We start from the raw sequence: 23,187 nt of genomic DNA, 5'->3' as shown, positions 1-23,187 counted from the left end.
ATACATATCTTGGAGCAACAAGCGGGCACAGCAGTGGAAAAGCTTGAAAGGATGGGCAACACAATCTACAGCTACGGAGAAGAACGGTTTGGGGTGAGTAAAGGGAGAGGTGGAAAGAAATTACCAACACCAATCAAGTCCAGGAGGCAGCAGGAGATCGAGAGGCTAATCAGAGAGAGGAGACAGTTGAAAAAGCAATGGAAAAAAGCAACTGACGCAGAGAGAGAAGGTCTCATGCTACTCCAAGAGGACATCAAGAGCCGATTGGCAACCTTGCGAAAAGCAGAGAACTTGAGGAAACTTCGCAAGAAGAAAGAACACACAAGAACACGGTTCTAGAAAGACCCTTTCAAGTTCATCAAAGACCTCTTCGCAAAGGAAAAAAGTGGAACTTTGAAAACATCAAAACGGGAATTGGAGGAACACCTGGAAAAGGCCCACCAAGACACGAAAAGGCATGAGCAGTTAGTCATCCCACATGACAACCCGCCTATTCAACCACCTGAGTTCAACCTGGACACCAGCCCTCCAAGATGGAAAGAGGTAGAGAACACTGTCCGGCGAGCAAGAGCAGCATCAGCTCCGGGGCCAAACGGAGTACCATACAAGCTCTACAAGAACGCACCGGATGTGTTACGCTTTCTATGGAAGCTCATGAGGGTGGTGTGGAAGAAGCAAACAATACCTAAGGCGTGGCGAAGGGCCGGCGGCGTGCTAATACCTAAAGAAAAGGATGCGTCAGACATCAGCCAATATGTCTCCTCAACGTCAAGGGAAAAATCTTTTTCAGCATTGTATCTCAAATGCTGTCCACCTATCTGGTAACAAACAAGTACATTGATACATCTGTACAGAAAGCAGGAATTCCAGGATTTTCGGGCTGCTTGGAGCATACAAGCATGATCTGGCACCAGATCCAAGCAGCTAAGAAGGAGAAGAGAGACCTACATGTGATCTTCCTCGATCTGGCCAGTGCATTTGGTTCAGTTCCCCATGAACTCCTTTGGGAATCTGTTGCCTTTTTCCATGTACCAGAGCTCATCACCACACTGGTCAAGAGCTATTTCCAAGACCTGCAGCTGTGCTTCACAACAGCTGACTTCAGTACAACATGGCAGCGTTTGGAAGTAGGCATCATGGCAGGCTGCACAGTCTCACCCTTGGCCTTTACAATGGCCATGGAAGTCATCATCAGGGCCTCAAAATGGGTGGTGGGCGGTGAACGAATCAGGGCTGGGCTCCGTCTGCCACCCATCAGGGCATACATGGACGACATGACCACACTAACCACTACTGCAGCATTGCACCAAGCGGCTACTTGGAAAGCTGCAGGAGAACATCAAGTGGGCCCGAATGAAAATCAAACCAAGTAAATCTCGAAGCATCTCCATAGTCAAGGGGGTGCTTAGAGACACAAGGTTCTGTATCGGTGACGACCCAATACCAACAGTGTCTGAACAGCCAGTTAAAAGCCTGGGCAGATGGTACAACGCAAGTCTCAAGGACAAAGAGCAGGTGCAACAACTAAGGCAAGAAATTGTCAACGGCCTGGAGAACATCAATCAGACCCTACTGCCTGGGAACTGAAGCTCTGGTGCCTACAGTTTGGACTCCTTCCTCGGACAATGTGGCCACTGACCGTTTATGAAGCCCCAATAACAACTGTGGAGAAGTTGGAGCGAACCATAACTTCATGCGCGAAGAAATGGCTCGGGGTCCCACAATGTCTAACTAACATCGGTCTATATGGCAAAGGGGTCCTGGAACTACCTCTCACTAGTCTAACAGAGGAATACAAGTGTTCTAAAGTAAGACTTCAGATGACACTGAGGGACTCTAGAGACAAGACCATCAGTGCTGTTGCGCCGCCCCTAGTAACTGGCCGGAAGTGGACACCATCTGATGCAGTACAGCAAGCTTCATCAGCCCTGAGGCACAAAGACATCGTGGGGCAAGTCCAGCAGGGAAGAGGAGGCTTTGGCCTTACGACAAGTAAACCAACTTGGCGAAAGGCCACAACATCAGAGCGGAGGACATTGGTGGTCGAGGAGGTGCGGCGACAGGAGGAGGCCGCAAGAAGTGCAAAGGCGGTCTCTCAAATGGATGCAGTGGGAAGGTGTGGAGCGGAGGAAGATCAGCTGGAAAGAACTATGGGAAATGGAAGCAAGCAAGATCAGCTTCATCATCAGAGCGACTTATGACGTGCTTCCATCACCAAAGAACCTCCATCAGTGGTACGGCGAGGATCCAACCTGTGCCCTCTGCCCAACTCCAGCGACCCTCAAACACATCATGGTAGGCTGCAAGACCAGCCTCACGCAAGGGAGATACACGTGGCGGCATAATCAGGTACTAAAAAGCCTGGCCTTGAGAACAGGCGGTGTGCGACCAACTCCTTGCCTCCGAGAGCAAGCAACCCCCCCCCCCTAAGGGCAACAACCTTTGTCCGAGAAGGACAGAAAACATCTAAACATCCTTCCACCAGATCAGAAGAAGGAAACCTATGCAGGGCCCGCGACTGGAGGATGCTGGCGGACATCGGTCGACAACTAATTTTTCCACCTGAAATTGCTTCCACCAACCTCAGGCCAGACTTGGTGTTCTGGTCCCCTTCACAGAAGACTGCTTACATCATAGAGCTCACAGTTCCATGGGAGAACTCTGTTGAGGAGGCCTATGAGCGTAAGAAGCTGCGCTACGCAGAGCTTGCAGCAGAGGCAACGCAGCGTGGCTGGAACACCAAAGTCTATCCAGTTGAAGTGGGATGCAGAGGATTTGTTGCGTCATCTACCATCAGACTGCTGAAGGAGCTTGGAATCCACAGTCAGGTTCTGCGGAAGACCATAAGATCACTCTCAGAGGCGGCTGAAAGAAGCAGCCGGTGGATTTGGCTCAAGCGGAAAGACCCATGCTGGGCCCCAATTACTTCAGGGTGAATCTTTGGGACGGTTTGACACGGGACACGCGCTGAGGGCTGATCATCCTGCAGCGGGCCGCCCTTGTGGAGGGTGTATAGTGTTAAAAGGCCGAAACACCCAGTGATGCAGGGGTACACTACTGATGATGTGTCCTGTGCCCAACTGTCCTGAAGGTTACCCAGGCCAAGATATACGTATACCCCCCCCCACCCCCCACCGATGTTGAGCGTCTACCACTCTCAACAATCAACGAATGTCGTGAAATGCTCCCCACCTATTGGCACAAGGGACTTCTTGTCCTGTGTATTTGATTCCAACAACTGCCCAGGTTAAGCCGTGGTTCCATGACAGAGACTTGTTCATAAGTCGGAATTAAACACAAAGGGAGTGTGCAGGAGAAGATTGATGCAACAGTTTTAAATAGGTGCATAACATTCATGGAAAATTTCATCCTGTGCCACAGATAAAAAAAATATTGAAACAAAACATTACGTAAAATTCAGACTTCAGCAAGAAAGATAATTGCCCAGGAGCAAAAAGGATAATTTATGAATAACACAAGTTCTAATACAAAAGGTGGTGCTTCACTCATAGGCAGGTACTATAACACTATGTAAAAGACATCAAGACAGCTACATGGATAGGAACAGTTTATGGGCCAAACATGGGCAGGTGGGACTAGTCTATTCGGGACATGTTGGTCAGCATGGGCAAGTTGGGCCGAAGGGCCTGTTGCAATGATTTATGACTCTATGACTAGCACACCAGGCAGAAAACCCTTTTTTTGTGCAATGTGTACCGATCATAAGGTCACTTACCCAGTCCATTTTCGCAATCTGTAAAGTCTACGCAATGCACTCTCCGGTCTACTCCATAGGGGCCCAGCAATGTCCTGGAACAGAAGAAATGCACCAAGATTGAGTCCACAATGTTATTTTGTGATTAGGTTGAATGAAAAGGTACAACGTGCACAGTTCAGTGAGGGGACACTTTCACTGAAAACTGTACAGAATGAAAGGGAGGACAAGAAACCTGGAGGGATAGGAGCCATCACATACTGTGAGCTAGAATTTCCACTCGGGAGACTTGTGCCTGTCCACCACTGGGACTGTTGAAATAAAAACAAAGAATGCTGGAAATACTCAGCAGGTCAGGCAGCAACTGTGGAGAAAGAAACAGAAGTAATGATTCATGTTGAAGACTCTGCTTGGCTGACCATGGAACTGCTGAAAATCTCTGATTCCTGTTTTAATTAACAGTTATGGAGAGAGCGTTAATGTTACAGATCGAATTTATGATGTTCTGATGATAGACACGAAATGCTGGAGTAACTCAGCAGGATCTCTGGAGAAAAGGAATAGGTGACGAGGCAGTGAAGTATGAAGAAGGATCTCGACTTATTTTTCTTCTCCAGAGATGCTGCCAGATGTACTGAGTTAAGGGCCTTTCCCACTTGGGCGTCATTTGCGCGTCATTTACGCAACATCCTAAAAATTGGTTGGCGTGTCGTAACGTGCGCATGGCGCATAGTGAGGCGTGGTGGCGTAAGCAGTGACGCGCGGTAACGCGTGGCGTCCCAGGATTTTGGAATGCTCAAAATCCTGGCGCACCACCTGCGTGACATATCCCTTGCGCACACTGACGTACTGACGGCGTACCTGTAGCGAGTGGTGACGCATGGTTACGCACGGTGACACACGAACATTGCCTATGCTAATTTATTATGCGTCACCGTGCGTCAACGTTCGTAACCATGGGCCGCCCATACGCTGTTGGCGCACCATTTGTGTGTCATTTGAGCGCCGCACCACGTGACCACCTGGGTATAAAGCGCTCGTAGTTTTGAAAGATTTTCACTGGGAAAATCCTTGCCACAGAGATCGGACTAAGTATGAACGACATCGCAAATGGCTCCCAAAAGAAGCAGGGCCCTCAAGAGCACTTGCCGCGCGACTGTCGTGCGTCAGTCACTACCGGCCTGTCACGTAAATGACGCGCAAATGGGACAGGCCCTTTACTCCAGCATTTTGTGTATATCTCCGGTGTAAATCAGCATCTGCAGTTCCTTCCTACACATGACGTTCTGATGAAATATTAATCCTATTCTTCTCATACTGCCTGTTCTACTGAGTATTTCCAACCTTCTTTGTTTTAATGTCATTAATACGTGATAAAAAATGCTGAGTAAGTACAGGCCTCTTTTACCTGCACTCTCTCCACATACATCACACGTTAGGTGCATCTTCACCTATAAGTATAGACACCTGTGGAGTGTTGAATGGAAAACCCCCCATTGATACGACAGAGATTTATGTAATATTGAAAGTGTAAAATAAATTAGTCATACAGCATTAGAAAAAAAACTCTTTCACCCACGATCACAATCAAACACCCACTTACACTAATACATTATCATTCATTCCCACTGTCCCACATAACCATTAACTACATCACTCTTGCCCCACCCCCAGATTCCACACTGCACACAATAGGGGCAATTCACAGAGGCCAGTTATCCTGCAAACCCACACATCTTTGGGCTATGTGAGGAAATCGGGGCACCCAGTGGAAACCCATGCAGTCACAGGGAAAAGGTGCAAACTCCACACAGATGACAATGGATGTCACAAATATATCTGGAATACTGGAGCTGTGAAGAGGTAGGTCTGCCAGCTGCACTTCCATGTTGCAATGCTCGTCATCCTGGATTTAAGTGTTCTACTATTAGTGTCCATCTACCAAAGGCCTAAGCTCAGAAATGTACTCTCTAAATCTTTCCACCTCTCTATCCCCCTTTAGACACTATTTTAAATGTACCTCATTCAGAAAAATATATAAACTGCTCTAATACAATAATTCTCATGGGGTTTGAGGGGGTTAAATACCATTGTAAATGTTTCCATTGCTTTTTAAAGTAAAAGAGCCCGTGTTTCTGACAAATCATCCTGCATTTTCCAGCATAATTCTTCCAAGAATGAAAAACTTGGATGAATTGTGTGCGTGCTTCATCCGAGTTTTTGATGGATAAATCATCCATCAAATGACAATGGGTGAAGGAGGTTAAGGAAGTCCAAGCTCAAGTTGCAGGCTGGTGTATTGAACAGGATCATCGACCTGCAGAGAAAAGGGAGGTGAATGTAGGTGTTTTTTTTTAAAGCTTTAGTTTAATCAATATTTTGAACTTAAGATAAATGCGTTTAAAAATGACACTGATTTAAATGTGAATGCAGATAATGCATAGAGATATCTGGGAATAGTGTGTAATATTAACACATGCTGTGATAATAAGGGGATTGAGTGTGGGGTTCCATTGTAGAAGGAGTGCATATCTCTCTGCATGGAGCCCCAAAGGTCTCCTGGCTTTCTGTCCTAATTTCTGACTTCCATTCTTTGCACTTTGCACAAATGTGGGAGATTCCCATGGGAAAACACCAAGGCACAACACTGGAGGTAGAAAGAGAACGGCGCATTACGTTAACTGAAGGGTTGTTCGGAGGCTAGAAAGTGATTTCAGTGACCATCTACTGTAACTTCTCCCCCATTGCTCCAATGCACACCTGCTACAGTACGTTGAATAATGTATTCAACATGCTGAATACCATGGTCAATTTTTCCAAAGTTAAGGATGCTTTTAAAACGGAAAGATCTGGTGCTTCTGCAAAGTTGTCCTAGATTTTGCAATAAAATTCGCCCAAGACTGAATAACAGGAGCAAGAGAGCAAGGAATTCCAAGCTGATCTTCCACCATCAGTTTAAATTTCACAATGTTGGTATTAGTTTAGTTCACGTTTAGTTTAGTTTAGAGTTTGAGCGGGGAAACAGCCCCTTCGGCCGTCGAGTCCACACCGACCAATGATTCCCGTACGTTAACACTATCCTACACACGTGGAACAATTTACAATGCTTACTGAAGCCAATTACAAACCAGTATGTCTTTGGAGTGTGGGAGGAAACCGGAGCTCCTGTGAAAACCCACATGGTCATGGGAAGAACGTACAAACTCTGTACAGACATTGCCCGTATTCAGGATCGAACCCGGGTCTCTGGCGCTCTAAGGCAGCAACTCTACCGCCATCCTTTTGATATTGGTTTATTATTGTTACTTGTACTGAGTGAAAAACCTGCCGTGCTATCCTGTCATTTCGTGCTATCCATGAGCACAATCTCATTCTGTCCATACACACAGCTGCACGGTTGATCATATTGCTGCTGTTGCTGATGGTGTCTGTTTGTAGGGTTTTAAGGAGCCTCTTAAAAATAACCTGTAACATTTGTCAAGATGCCAGGTCACTATTGATACTTCTTGATTTTTGAATATTAAAAAAGTTATGAAGTAATTGAATACCTCATATCAACAAATCCACTAACTTTTTCTGTAGCTGTTAAATTGATTTTAAGTTATTGAAAGTCCTAGGTTGCTCACAAGGACCAGACTAATGATCAAAAATAGCCACAAAATGCTGGAGTAACCCAATAGGCCAGGCAGCATTTCTGGAGAACATGGATAGGTGACCATCCAGCCATGTTATCCAGAGATGCTGCCCGACCCATTGAGTTACCCCAGGGCTTTGTGTGTTAGTTTATAAACCAGCATCTGCAGTTCCTTGTTTTTACATAATGATCAAAAATGCCTCTTTTTTTGTGTGAAAAGCCCAATTTTGGCTGAGTTCAGTAGATAGTGTCAGACCACCAGACTTAAGGACACAAAGGTAAATGGTAAAAGTCAGAAAATCCTCCAAATCACAAGTGTTCTAAGTTGCTCGTCCATCACGTTGGTTGAATGATGTTTAAATGGAGTTTTGTGCGAGGGAGTTGAAGCAGAAACCTATTAAATTCTGAAAACTCGCAATTTTGAATTGCAGTTGACGTCATTGTTGCCAATTGTGCGCAGAGAGGAAACTGTATCCCACATTATTTGCTAATTTGAGGAAGAGGTGACGTGGTTGGGAATTTGTGAGAGTGGTGTCATTATTTTCAGCATGAACTGTTTGACACCAACCCACAAACTGACAGATACATAACACAGCATTTCCAAGCACTACCAGAGGAATATAATAGTGCGGGTTCAACAAAGGTTTACCGCAACAAATTCCCACCAATTTTACAAGACTATAACTTAGGCAAAACCTAAATCACGGTAAAACAGGAGTCAGCAAAACCAACAAACTGTTCGATAAAACCAAAGAAAGTAAATGCACTTGCGAGGAAGTCAGGACTGAAGCGTGCGTACACATGAGGTCACTGAGGCACGACAAAAACACCCGGGGCTATGGAACAAGACTCGAGTCCTTGTGAGTGACCTTAGCAGCAGCATATAACAAGATTAAAGGATACTAATGGATGAGAATAGCACACTGGCCCATCTTAATTCATCCTTCCAAAAGACTTGCCGCTGCTGATTCAATTATTGCCGGATCTTTCCTTCCACAGCAGCGTATGACACTTCATTCTAAGTGTCCATTATCCACGAGTAGTTGCTCTACTCAACAGCCAAAAATCTGTAGCCTCCCTTTGATCTGGTATTTTGTTGGTTCACATGCTTGATCAATGGTGTTTTATCATTAATGTTTTATTATTATTAATGTTTAGTGTTTTCTGAGTCATTCGTAACTGTCACTGTATGTCATGTAGTTACTTGTGGGCGGAGCACCAAGGCAAATTCCTTGTATGTGAATACTTGGCCAATAAACTTACTTACTTACTTACTTACTTACTTACTTACTTATTATATGTGTCCTATGTGGAGAAAAGGTTCCCCTTATCTGTCCTCGAATTATGTTTTTTTCTGGATGGAACCATTATTTGCTTGTCCTTACACAGAGATTAATATAACTTGGAACTTTACAATCTTCTGAATAAAAAAGTTTTAATTTACTGTTTCCCTTTTATCTCTTTGAATCAAATTGCCAGTGCTGGATTACAAAGTTATAGTCATATGGCATTGAAACAGGCCCTTCCGTCTAATTCGTCCAAGATGCCCCATCTAAGCTGGTCCAATTTGGCTGTGTTTGGCCCATATCCCTCTCACCTTTCCTATTCAAGTTTCTGTCTAAGTGTTGTTTAGATCATGTTAAACATCTGCCTCAACTACCTCTTCTGTCAGCTCATTTCATATATGCACCATCCTCTGGGTGAAAAAGTTGCTCTTCAATTTTCTATTAAATCTTTGCCCCTCTTACTTTAAAACTATGCCCTCTGCTTCTTGATTCCCCTACTCTGGGTAAAATAATCTGTGCATTCACCCTAGCTAGTCAGCTCAAGATATTATATACCTCTATAAGATCACCCCTCAGCCTCCTGCGCACCAAAAAAAGTCCTAGCCTGCCCAACCTCTCCTTATAGCTCAGGCCCTCGATATCCTAGCAACATCTTCATAAATCTTCTCTGCACTCTTTCCATTTTAATGACATTGTATAATAGGATGACCAAAACTAAACATAATACTCCAAATGCAGCCTCCAAATGCAACGTCCTGACATCTATACTCAATACCCTGACTGATGAAGGCCAATTAATAAAAGCCTTCTTGACCATCCACCTGTGATGCCACCGGTACTCCTCTGCTCTTCAACACTCCCCAGGGTTCTACCATTCACTGTGAATGTCCTGACCTGGTCCCAAACTGCAACACCTTGTACTTATCTGCATTAAATCATAATTAAAGTTCTCCAAAACCAAACAATAGTTTTTACACTTCTCTGTAAATCTTTGCACTCCTCGGTTTTTGCAATCCTCAGCCAACTTGCCAGATGATGAAGATCCTATATATATGTATACGTATCTTTTCCTTTTTTGACCAGAGCCATATTTTGCCTTTGAGCGTTGAAACTACTGACGATCCGAGAGGGTAGATATTCACTCGTCTCTAAACAAGGAGACTGAAAGCTTGGCTTGAAATTATGTCTTTGATATTTCCCCAGTTGAGTTGGCAAACTGCCAGAGCCTGGCATGGTTTCAGAGACAGATTGCCTATTTCTGGCAGTATTAGAATACTGGAGAGAGAGCCTGGTGCAGAAGGAACGTTGACCCACTGGGTGTGTTTTGGCCGTCACCAATGAGTGGGAAAGGTACGGAGGAGCAAGAATGAAGGGAAATTACAGAGAAGTGCAAAAGCTATTGTCTGCCACATGTCTGCTCTTTTCACTGGCCGATGCATATGCTGCCGCAATCTATCACCATTTGCAGTTCACAATACTGCCCTATTTAGCATCATCCACAAAATTCAGAAAGCGAGACATGCACCCTAAAGTCCAGGACATTAGCGTGGATAAAAAAACAATGGTCCTAACACCGACCCCTGGGGCACGTTTATTGACCTCCCTTCATTCTGGTAAACAACCATTCACCAGCCACCCATTGCTATCCATTAATTTGCCCACTTTGTATCCATGCTCTCAATGTCCCTTTCGGGCCATGTGCTTCAGCTATACCGATAGTCGCATTTAGTGGCACCTTATCAAAAGGTTTCTGGAAGTCTATGTGCAAGACATTAATTCCATTACTCTCATCAACTGTGTTACCTCATTGAAAATGTGGCTACAAAAATGATCTAATCTGTGCAGCTTTGCGTTAATTAAGTTCAAGTTCAAGTTTAAGTTTAAGTTCACATTTATAGCCACATGCACCAATTAAGGCACAGTGGAATTTGACTTACCATGCAGCCACACAATCAAAAAGAGCATAATACACAATAGAATACAACATGAACATCCACCACAGTGGAACCAGCATTCTTCACTGTGATGGAAGGCAATAACTTTGTCAGTCCTCCCCATTTGTTCATCTGTGGTCAGGGCCATGAACCCTCCGCAGTCGCCACTAAGGACGGCCCGATGTACTGGCCCTCTCGTCGGGATGCTCGAAACTCCAACATCGGGTCTCGAATGGGCCGCTTCCTACCGGAGACCGCAGCTTCACGATGTTATAGACCGCAGACCGGCGGTCAGAGCTTCTCTCCGGTGATCCCCGGCAAGGGATCCCAGACTCCGCGATGGAAAGTCCAAGCCGTGCCCGCGGCTAGAAGCTCCGCAGACCGTGGCTTCAGGATGTTATAGTCCGCGGGCCAGCGATCGGAGCATTTCTTCTGGCGATCCCCGGCAAGGGATCACCCGGCTCCGCAATGGAAAGTCAGCGCTGCTGAAGCTCTGGGCCCGACTCTGGGAGAGGCTGCACCAATCCAAGCTGTTAGGCCGCGAGGGAGGGCGAAAATGCGACTGGGAGAAAAGTTGCATTCCACCGACTAAAAAACATTTCCCTCTTCCCCACTCACACCCCCTCCCCCCACACTAAAACACACTAAAACACTCTTTTCGACATACTAAAAAAAAAGTTGAAAGGACGAACAGCTGCCGGCTCACGGTGCTCCCGTCGCATAGGTAATTAATCAGATTTACCTCCACATTATTATTAATCTTGCATAGGATCATTGTTTCTCAAAACACTCCAAGCTCAAAGGTTAAACCAACAGCCTTGCAGTTGCTGTGTTTATCCATAGTCTTTTTTCCCCCCGGAATAAAGGATTATATATACAAGAATAGAACAGAGAAGATGTGGAGAGCGAAACATTTGATTGGTATATACAATTATGCAATAATTGCACTAAGGATAGCTGGTATAAAATAAAGAGGAAGAGAATTAAAAGTGGCACGAGGAAGATTCTTACAGAGTATGCAGTTGGAATCTGCAGATGTGTTGATGGTGGGTTCTGTTGAGAAGAAATATTCATCGCAAATGGTCCATCGAAGGAACTAAAAAGCCAAGAGCCAGCGCGAGTAGGATGGGCCGAATGGCCTCCTGTGTGGTACTGATTCTATGATCGTCACTGAGGAACAAATGAGCACTGAATTCCAACAAAGGAAAGCTAAAACAAGGTACATAATCTTTCCTTCATCCAAAATGAATTAATGCTGGAGTGATTCTCACATTACATTTTAAGGTATAGTTTGTTGTGCCTTCAAATACTATGCTAGTAAGTGGGTTGCAAGCACTGCAGAAATATATCAATGTCCCTTTGCATGGTGCTGAGGGGTCTGTCTCTTGGCTTCCTATGTCTATTTCATCTTGTGGTCCCCATGAGTAAATACCTACACCCAGTTGATATACGATAAATTGTCGTTTCTGGCAAGAATGGTGGACTTGGTTCAGAAATAGTTCTCCAGAGATGTTGTCTGACCTGTTGAGTTACTCCAGCACTTTGTGCCTTTTTTTGCAAACCAGCATCTGCATTTCCTTGTTTCTCGAGGAAGTGTGGCAGTCAGAGATGGGGGTGCAATTGAAATGATGGGGATTTTGGCTCCTTCTCTCCAGCATATTTTTATTTAACGTTCAATCACTCGAGTCATAGAGTCATAGAATGATACAGCGTGAAAACAGGCTCTTGAGCCCAACTTGCCCACACCCGCCAACATGTCCCAGCTACACTAGTCCCACCTGCCCACGTTTGGCCCATATCCCTCCAAACCTGTCCTATCCATGAATGAATAAATGAATGAATGAATACGTTTATAAGTTTATTGGCCAAGTATTCACATACAAGGAATTTGCCTTGGTGCTCCGCCCGCAAGTGACAACCTGACATACTATGACAGTTAGGAATGTTACATAAAACATTAAACATTAATAATAAAACATTATTGATTAAACATGTGAATTAAATAAATTTTAATTCAAGCACAGTCAAGCACTGTGCCTCAATGTGCCCCCCCTCCAATGCTAGCTCTGTCCCAGAGACATATCTTAGAGCAGCTATCATGAGGGTAAACCCTCGGGAAATGGCCATCCTGGATGGTGTCCCTGGGCAGGTTCTGAAATTGTGTACCAATCAATTGACCGCAGCCTTTGCTGAAGGGCCTGTCCCACGAGCATGCATGCGGCAAGCGCGACCAAAGCGGAAGCGGGGGCCGCGCGGAGGTCGAGTGATCCCCGTACAGGGCCTGTCCCACCAGCATGCCACTGCATGCGGCGAGCGCGACCAAACCGGAAGCGGGGGCCGCGCGGAGGTCGAGTGATCCCGTACGAGTTGACGTGAAGTTTGAGCGAAGCCCGCGGGAAGTTCGCGCTAGGCGTACGCCATCAAGACGCTGCGTAAGGCATCAAGACGCTGCGTATGCCCGTCGAGGCGGTGCGTACGGCCTCAATGTGGCTGCGGGCCGGCAGGCCGTTGCCGTGTGGAATTTTTAGACAGTGTCAGTTTTTCGGAGCCATGCTCGATGTCGAGACCAGCTCCGCACAAATCCATACGGCTCCGGCGATCGAAATGGGACCGGCCCCGCGAGGCCGTACGGCTCAAGCGACCACGATAGGTTGCACTTGCCGCATGCAGTCGCATGCTCGTGGGACAGGCCCTTGACACTTCTCCCCTCAGCAGTCTCCTGTACCCACTGCTTCAGGCAAACCTGTATCATTCCAGGTGGACCGTCGAGAGCGAGTTGGACCATCTCGACAGGGGCCACCGAAAACGACGGGGGATCCAGTGGGGGGGGGGGGGGGGCACCGAGAACAAAGGGGGGACCCGGCAGGGGGCCGCCTGCTGTCACAAGCAGCGGCAGGGAGAAGACATGAACATTCAGTGAACTTATGTAACTTTGTCGGAACCAGAAACATGGCGAATCTTGTCTACAGACTGCTGTATGATTTTACCAGGTTGTGTGCAAAACAAAACATTTCACTGTAACTAGGTACAGGGCCGGATTTAGATGAAGAGAGGCCCTAACCTATTTCACTTGTGAGGCCTCCCCCTCCCAATCCCACACCCCACGACTAGAGGATCATGACTACCCAACAGTGACAGTGTGACACTTTTAGATCCTACTGTATGTTGTCATTAAACAGTTGGTTTTAAAATACACATTGGATTGATCGCCGTTTGAAGTTCTAGAGTGTTGGGCCTGCTGCTTCAACATCATGGAGCTGTGGTTTGCGGAGCTCCCCGCCTCAGGCCGTGCTGATTTCAATATCTCGGAGCCCTGGGAACCCTTTGCCGAGGGCCACCAGCGTGAATCTCCGCCCAGTTCAGCCTGTGGACTGCGGGAGCTGCGGTCTCCGGTAGGAAGTGGCTGATTCGGAATTCCAAGCCGCTGAGAATGTTCTCCCGTTCCGACGTCGGATGGTGACCCCCAAATTTCATTGTACCAATGGTCATGAGGGGGGTCCATTGGGGGAAACGGGATCATCAATGGGGGCGAGGACTCCTTCCCATGGAAGAACGGTGTGAGGTGGAGGCGACGGAAGAAGAGCTCCAAATCGCGGCTGGCGCAGAACCCATTGAGGTGGGGACGGAGGGGGACAAAGCTGAAGACTCTGCTGAGGACAGACCATTTGGTATCTGAGAGTGGGAGGTCTGGGGGGGATGGTGAACACACAGCAGGGATAGGGGTTGGAGCCGGAGGAAGGCGGGTGAGTGGAGTGAGGCCAAGGCGATGTCTAGTGGGGAGGTGGTGGGTGGTCAGGGGGTAGGGGGGTATGAGGACTGTAGTGTGGGTGGGGAAGAGCTGGGGTCACATGCTTCGAGGGGAATGGGGAAGACCCAGTGGAACAGCCACTGATGTTACCAGGGTTGGGGGGACTAGCACTAGGACCCAGCACAGTCAAACTCAGGGGAGTTGGAGTCTGCAGCGTGGAAACTTCAGGCCCGGTGCTGAGTCCAGGCTGCAGGTAAGGCAACGGCTGCGGGCTGCTGGAGGGCGGTGGACTGGCGGGGGTCAGCGGGCAAAGCGTGGGAGGTCCCGGTGGGAGGATGGGCAGTGGGGCGGCCAGGTTCGACAGGTCCGATGCGGCAGTGAGGTGAGTAGGCCCCAGTGCGGCACGGAGGTGGGTAGGCCCAGTGCGACGCGGAGGTGGATAGGGCCTGGTGTGGCGCGGAGGTGGATAGGGCCTGGTGTGGCACGGAGGTGGATAGGGCCTGGTGTGGTGGGGAGGTGGGTAGGCCCGATGCGGCGGGTGAAAAGGGTCAAATAAACTACATACCTTTTGCTTTGTCCTGCACTTCCAAGCATCTTTTGAGCAAATTCCTCTCCACAACGATACATAAACCTCACCTGCATTTTAAACACGCCCCCCCCCCCCCCCCCCCGCACCACCAAAGCCTCCGGAATTGCAAGCACAGCGCCACCGATGGTAGGTTTTATAATGCCACTATCACACAGCGCCACTGATGGCAGGTTTTGTAACAACGCCACAATGTCAAAAGTTTTATACACCTTGGTGGAGCGAGCTGAGGCCCCCCTAGATCTTGAAGCCCTAAGCTTAAGCTTGTCTAGCTTATACGTAAATCCAGCCCTGCCTAGGTACGTGTAGAAATAATGTATCATTGAATCATTGAATTGAATCAGCAGTTCTCATATTGACCTGCTTTGAAATGTTGGTTATGGCCCACATTTGTGCCAATCTTCCAGACAATCTGGCCCCCTTGCAATTTGTGAACAGAAAATAATGGGGCTTCAGAGGACACCACCTCTCCTGCACTGCATTCAACCCTGGATTGCCTTGACAATGAGAACCTATGTCAGGATGCTATTCATTGACCACAGCTCAGCCTTCAACACCATACACCAAATAAGGCCGTCCCAAAATTTCAGGACCTTGGCATTATGGTCTCCATCTGTAACTGACTTCTGGACATCTTAAATGGTAGATCTCAGATACCTGGAATTGATCACAACACCTACTCCACCCTGACCCTCCACACTGCTGCCCCTTGGGGGCTGTGTGCTCACTTGCTCCACTTCATCTACACCCATGAGGTGTGGCCCAGTAAAACGCCTACATGATCTTTAAAGTCGCCAAGGATATCACTGTTTTTGGCCCAATCTACAACAACAATGAGATGAAGTGCAGGGAAAAGATGAAGAACACAGTGTCAAGTTGTCAAATTGAGGAGGCGAGAGGGTGAACACAACCCTGTCGTTATTAATTAAGCTGCTGTAGAGATGGTAGACAGCTTCCTAGGCATCCATATCAACAGCAACCTGGTCCCATCACACTGAATTAATGATGACGAAAATGAGTCAGCATATTTGCTTTCTTAGAACATTCAGCAAGATCATGTGGATTCTGTCAAATTCCTACAGATGCTCTGTTGAAAATATTCTAAAGGGATCTGTGGTAAGGGCTCTGCTCTTGACTGCCTGAATCTGCAGAGAGTGGTAAACACGGCCTAGGTCCCGTCGCTGTCTCCCAGCCAGCCCATCGTTGTGGGGTGTTGCATGAGTAAGGCTGAAATTATTGTTTCCCACCCCTGCCATTCCCTTTTGTCCCTTCAACCAACGCGGAGAAGATACAGGAGGGCATAAGCTCATGTCCAGACTTGAGATCAGCTTCTTTCCCGCTGCTATCTAACTCCTGAAGGAATCTGCACTTTCACAACTCATTCCTGGAAGTGCTTCTAAGTACTCTAAAGGGGCTGTCCCACTGCGGCGATCTAATCCGCAAGTTCTGGCGAGTTTGCCCTCAACTCACACTCGCTGCATGGTCGAAGCGAGGTCCTAGGAGGTCTTTGTAACTCTCCTTCATGACCGAGTGTAGTCCCCACGTACTGGAGGCCTCAGCTAGGTCGTGGCGTATTTTTCAACACGTTGAAAAATGCCCGCGAGTAAAAAAAGGTTGCCATGGAAAAAATCGATACATTTTTTTACTCGTAGGTTTAGTCAAAGTAGGTCGTAGTAGGTCGGCATGTTAGTCGTAGGTAATAGAGGGTAGTTGACGGTAATCGAAGGTAGTTGTAGATAGTCTTCAACATAGTCGAATGAGGTCGAAGGAGGACTTCAACATGACATTTTTTCAAACTCTCCCAAACTCTTCTAAACTTGCGAATTAGGTCACCCAAGTGGGACAGCCATAATCAGTTATTCCATTATTGTACTTTTTTGCACTACTTTCGGATTGCATTACAATTTTGTACCATTCTGCTGTTCTGCACTTGATGTTTATTTAGGTTTAGGTTTATTATTGTCATGTACACCGAAGAACAGTGAAAATCTTTGTTTTGGGTGCTAGCCATACAAATCAGATATACATAATCCAATCAAGCCAAAGTCATTCACAATGGGTAGAGCACAAGGAAAGATGCAGAGCGCAGAATAGAATGCTCAGGCATAATTGTATTTATCGCTTTTAAATATTGACTCTGTGAGCTAATATATGTACATGTGATATAGGGCGGCATGGTGATGCAGCAATAGAGTTGCTGCCTTACAAGCGCCAGAGACCCGGGTTCTATCCTGACTACGAGTACTGTCTGTACAGTGTTTGTACATTTTCCCTGTGACCGTGTGGGCTTTCTCTGGGTACTCCAGTTTCCTGCCACATTCCAAAGATGTGCAGGTTTGTAGGTTTATTGGCTTCTGTAAATTGTCCTTAGTGTCTAGCATAGAACTAGTGTACGGGTGATCGCTGGGCTGAAGGGCCTGTTTCCATGTTGTATCGCTAAAGATTTTTTACTGTATAAAAATCACTTAGGTATGTCAGAGGCCTGCTCTAAATTAACGCTATTCCAAAGACGATTCCGCAATTACGGCCTAAAACAGACAACAGTCCCTACAGTGAACATGTGGATTACTGATGTGTCCAAGACACTACATTCGGAAAACATTAGGCTTGTCTTGGCAGATAAAGCAGATCAATTTCTTAAGACATGGTTCCCTTTTACTGAATTTCTGCAACGACAGAATAGTTAAACACAATTTTAAACCCGATGCCAGGAATGGGTGAGGGGGGGAAGGTATATCTCCATCTTTTCTTTTCTTATTTCTTTTCTTTTTTCTTGCACTTCTTTGATAGCTTAGGGGTCTTTTTCTTGCTTTATCTTATTTTATTTCTCTTTCTTCATTCTCTTTTTTCTCTCTGTTTTTTCTTTTTTAAATTTAGGTTCTGTCGTTAAAAATGAAGCTGTACAATAATTGTATAACTGTTATGTCGATCGCCTTTCCCTGTACAATTGTTTCTAATAAAATAAATTCAAAAATAAAAGAAAACATTTTTTAATAATCTGGGACAAAAGGATGCCTTTCAGTTTTAGATTCCCGTACCCTCATGTGGCCATTTACTTGAGCCAGGCCCTTCAAACATTTATAAACCTTTGTTATGTCACCCTGAAACCACCTGCACTCCATGGGTGAAAAGATGGATGAAACTAACTATTGCACGCAAGCCTGGAGAACAAGGTGTGTCCAACTCCAAACGAATAGGTTTTGGAACTCTACTGGCCAATAACTCAGTGTATTGTGTGCTCAATAATATTAGTTGATCTAAAATGAAAGACATGGTCGTTTCCGCTGAAAGAGTGCTTCTTCTGGGGAAGGAAACTGTCTTGCCACAAAGGATGGAGGAAATACATCGGTGGTGCAGCGGTAGAGTTGCTGCCTCACAGCGCTTGTAGCGCCGGAGACCCGGGCTCGATCCCGACTATGGGTGCAGTCCGTACGGCGTTTGTACATTCTCCCCGTGACCGTGTGGGTTTTCTCCAAGATCTTCGGTTTCCTCCCACACTCCAAAGACGTACAGGTTTGTAGATTAATTGGCTTGGTGTATGTGTAAATTGTCCCTAGTGTGTGTAGGATAGTGTTAATGGACGGGGGTCGCAGGTCGGTGCGGACTCGGTGGGGGTTGAAGGGCCTGTTTCCGCGCTGTATCTCCAAACTAAATCCGGGGCACTGCAGTCCTGAAGCCAAACACAACATCCCCAGGGTAGGGTGATAAAAGCACCAGTTCACAGAGTAATACAGCAGAGAAACAGGCTCTTCGGCCTATCATGCCCATGTCGACTAAAATGCTTTCCTGAGCTAGTCCCGCCTGCCTCTATTTTGTCCTTTTTCTATCTGTGAACCTGCCCAAACATCTTTTAATCATTGTAATTGTAGCCGCTTCTACCTCTTCCTCTTCCGATGGTAGGTCCCACAGCCGATTTTAAGCCGCGCCGGGCAATGAAAGGCCCTGCGAATGGACCGATTCAAGCCCCACGATTCGGGACGGAAGAAGCTGCTGTTGTTGCTGGAACTCCCAAAAGCCGGTCACCAACCAGGGAACTGCAAGCTCCCGATGTTACCGTCCTCCGGGCCCACGGCCGAGGCCTCCGAAGTCGAGTCGCAGCATCAACGCCACCACAGCCTCCGAAGTCTGCCAGCTCTGGGATGGTAAGTCCACATGCTCTGCGACCGGAGCACTCAAGGTCGATTCCAGTTGAAGGCCGCCAGCTCCTCGATGTTGGGCCTCGCCGCAAATATATATCTATTTTAATTTACACCACTTTTGGCCTTCTTTAACTGTCTCTCAAGTCTTCCCCAGGCCTCAGGATGTTATAGTAAGATGCGTGTGTAGGGGCGGGGGGCGGGGGGGGGGGGGGGAGGGGGGGGGGTGGAGGGGGATATAAAAGGAGGGGGGGGGAATTGTGTCCCTCCCCCCAAGTTCCACCCATGGGGGCCTCTTTCTAAAAAACCTGCCCCTCAGGTCCCTTTTAAATCGTTTACCCGCAACTTAATCCCATGCCCTTTCATGTTAGATTCCCCTCCTCTGAAAAGAAGACTGTAACCATCCACTTTACCATTGCACCTCATAAACTATCGTAAGGGCTGGTGGGATCCTCCTACACTCCTGGGTAAACAGTACAAGCCTTTTCAGTCCCTCCTTATAAATCAAGTCTTCCAGTTCTAGCAATATGCTTGTGAAAAATGTCTGCAATCTCTCTACCTTGCTGAGAACTTCTATCTACATTCAGAACTTTAAATGTACTGAAAACAACCTACATAAATTTGCAAGAAAGTAATTGCACATAATCTGACTATATATTCACAATATCAAATTAAGTGACCAAAAGCTTGGCCAAATTTTTTTTCATCTAATAAAACCTGGCATAAAAATCGCAAAGGCTCATGATGGGAACTCCAGACAATGGAGCTAACCTGGAGATACAAGGAACTGCAGATGCTGGTTTACAAAGAAAGGCACAAAGCTCTGGAGTAACTCAACAGGCCAGGCAGCATCTCTGGAGGACATGGATAGTGATGTTTCAGGTCATGACCCTTCTTCAGACTGATTGTGGTGGGTGGGGGGAAGGGATGAGAGACAGGACACATTCTGGCGAGTGATAGGTGGATACGGGTGAGGGGGAGTTTTGCTAGACAGTTGCTTTGACAAAACCCGGAGATGAAAACACAAAAGGTGTGAGATAAGGATATAGAAGAGGACAGAGTATAGGTGGAAGGGTTAGGGCAAGGGGAGAAATGGGTGTTAATCTAGGTGGGGCACAGGGAAGAGAGGGAAGGGAAGGGAGAAGTGGGGGTGGGTTGTTTTTAGGTTACTTAGTTACAATTAGAGAATTAAATTAGAGAATTATTGTTAGATCCTAAACTATCCAAGCGGAATATGAGATGCCGTTCCTCCAGTTTGCACATGGCCTCACCCGGGCAATGGAAGAAGCCCAGGACAGGAAGGTCGGTATGGGAATGGGAAGGGAAGTTAGTCCTTTATCCTTATTTACTGTATTCGGTGTTCCTGATGTGGCCTCCTTCACATCGGTGAGGCCAAGCGTAGACTTGGTGACCGTGTCGCATGACACTTGCACTCGGTCCACCAACGCCTGTTGGATCTCCCGCTTGCTCATGATTCTAACTCCCCTATCATTCCCATGCTGACCTCTCTGTCCTGGACCTCCAGCACTGCAAGAGTGAGGCCATGCGCAAATTTGAGGAGAACACCTCATATTCCACGGGTACAAGCTAACGGCATGAACATAGAATTTTCCAATTTTAGATAACTAACCCACAATCAACCCCTCTCTCCCCCCCCCCTCTCCTCCCACTCCCTCTCTTTCCCCCCCTCTTTCCCCCCTCTCTCCCCCCCTCCCTCCCCCCTCTCTCTCCCCCTCTCTCTCCTGCCCCTATCTCACCCCCCCTCTCCCCCCCTCTGCCCCCCCCCCCCTCTCCACCCCCCTCTCCCCGATTTTGGTAAGAATAATAATAATACATTTTATTTAATGGGCGCCTTTCAGACATCTCAAGGACACCTTACATAGTAATCGGAATAAAAACATATAATCGGAATATAACAAGTAATAAAGCCATCACAGAGACACAAATTAAAAACAGAATTCAATCCAAAAACAGAAAATCAAAAACACAGTGTGAAGAGAGAGCAGCGGCAGCCAAAGCGCGCCAGCGTCCACTCTCCCTTCACGGCAGCCATCTTGGACACAGACCTACAGGACTACAATTAGACAAAAATTGTAGGGGAACACAACCACCTCTTTACAGAATAGTCCAATGTAGAAACAAGCAACTGCAGCTGCTGATTTATTCCAGTGCTGGAGTAACTCAACGGGTCAGGCAGCATCTCTGGAGAACCAGGATGGGTGACGTTTCAGTTCGGGATCCTTCTTCAGACGACGGTGCTGAGGCCAGATGCCAGCTCGTGGACCCCTCCTCTTACCTACCCCTTGACCATAGATGCACAACAGGTCATTATCTATAGGACTATCTCTGATTTCATCATCTCTGGCGAAAAAAGTCTGAAGAAGGGTCCCAACCCTAAACGTCACCCATCCTTTTCTCCAGAGATGCTACCTGACCCGCTGAGTTACTCCAGCATTGCATGTCCATCTAGAGAATATCTAACCTCATCTAGATAAGTCCATTTCATGGTGACCTACGATTAGCACCAAAATACTCTGCTCACCGAGACAGCACGCTGCTTACTTAGCATTTATTTTCAATCTATCCACAAAATAACCTCCAGGATTCAGCGTACAGAAATCACACTCAGAAATTTCCCCGACAATGTAAAACCTTTGCTGCATCGATGTAGATCTGCACGAGGTAACTAATGACTCCACACATCTTACTCCAGTCAAAGGGGCGGCATTTCTAATTAGCCCAAAACAACACCATGAAAACTATCAGCTCCACGAAACGAGAGCTGGGCTTCGCGTTCCACTGATTTGCTCAATGTCGGGCCAGAAAACAATAAGCAAAGAAAGTGATTGATTGAGTTTGATCACGGTTTAAACCATAGCAACACTGAAGCCCACGGCTGTTTAAATGTTTTAAAATCAGAATTGAAGACTTCTATGAGAACAGACTTGACAAGAAAACACTCCAACCAGGCAGTGGTCGATTTAACAGATTCTCATCCATTACCTGCTAATGATCACAGCTCCCCTGTAGAGGACTGAAAAGGTTGGCATCTCGTTCCGAATCCTGTCCCTGCAACACACATATTCATTATTCCCCTCGTATCCACTCTGTTTCAGGGGAAGGCGGTGGGGGGTGGGGCACTGAGCAGAGAACCAATGCAAGGCTAAAGCTTTCAAACAGCTGGCCCACGTGACAGTTCTTATGGATGCTTAATACCAGAGATGAGCAAAGTTCATCCACATTATCACTATCTTCACAGATAGATTAAGCTTATGCAAGAAGCAAAGCCTGTACAGTGGAGCACTCATCGCTGGGGATGTGGAGCGCTAAGTAAAATGAAGAAGAGCACTCAACACTGAAATCCCATTGATCCTACTAAAAGCACGCTGGTACGGTGGTGACTGAAGTATAATTGATCCACCACTGTGCTTCACAGTGCGTGCAGCTCATCTGAGAAGACACCGAGGACAAGGTCCCTTCCGTAGCTAGCGCGCAGCCATGTCAGCTCGACATCGAAAACAGATTTAATTCTGAGCCATATTCCTGGCATCCATCCAACATTTCTTCTATCCTGTCAAGAAGTTATTCCAGGCACTGCTTGTATCGTCCATCCTCTGTGTGTTGTCATTGGAAGTGGATTTTATTCAGTAATCATTCCAGATGAACACAAACTCTTGACATTTCAAAGAAACAGGTTGTGTTACCAATTCTGGAGCTCCCAGGTCAAAGAAGATCAGATTTATACAAATCTTCTCGTAAATATTTGAAGAATATTTTAAGATAGGAAAATGCGAACTGTTATTCAGTGACAACTGCTCACGGTATATGTTCATCAGGCGAGAATGAAATGCTCGGAGAAGGAGAAAGAGGTGCAGCGCACAGGCCTTGAACCTGGTGAGACGCAGGAGGAGCCCGGCCAGGACTCACCCTACAGAGCCCAGTCCCTCCACGCACTAGAGTCTTCCACCCCCTGCAGAGTAGTTATTAAGTTGGCTGATCCATGGGCCGTTGCTGCTGGGACGCAAGTCGGGGCCTGATCAACCCGGCTGGGTCGCCTGGGTGAGGGCGTCTGATGTCGTGAGACCCGAAACACCCGATGACCCCAGATCACATCACTGAGGATGCATCCCAGCACATCTAGAAGATGT

General features: G+C 46.8%; 1 protein-coding gene across 1 annotated transcript in view; it reads right to left on the bottom strand.

Moving 5' to 3' along the window:
- Window positions 1-22,127, bottom strand: part of LOC116985533 (syntaxin-binding protein 4-like) — a 91,883-nt gene extending 69,756 nt beyond the window's left edge. The window contains exons 1-2 of the mRNA XM_033040307.1: window positions 22,043-22,127; window positions 3,737-3,810 (exon numbers count right to left, since the gene is read on the bottom strand). Coding sequence (XP_032896198.1) covers window positions 3,737-3,810; window positions 22,043-22,089 — 121 coding nt within the window. The 5' untranslated portion in view covers window positions 22,090-22,127. The remainder of the gene's footprint in view (window positions 1-3,736; window positions 3,811-22,042) is intronic.
- Between the last annotated feature and the right edge of the window lie 1,060 nt (window positions 22,128-23,187).

The sequence above is a fragment of the Amblyraja radiata genome, chromosome 22, assembly GCF_010909765.2.
Source record: "Amblyraja radiata isolate CabotCenter1 chromosome 22, sAmbRad1.1.pri, whole genome shotgun sequence".
Lineage (NCBI taxonomy): Eukaryota > Metazoa > Chordata > Chondrichthyes > Rajiformes > Rajidae > Amblyraja > Amblyraja radiata.
Note: the sequence above shows the minus strand (reverse complement) of the source record. Positions and strands in the feature narration are given on the sequence as shown.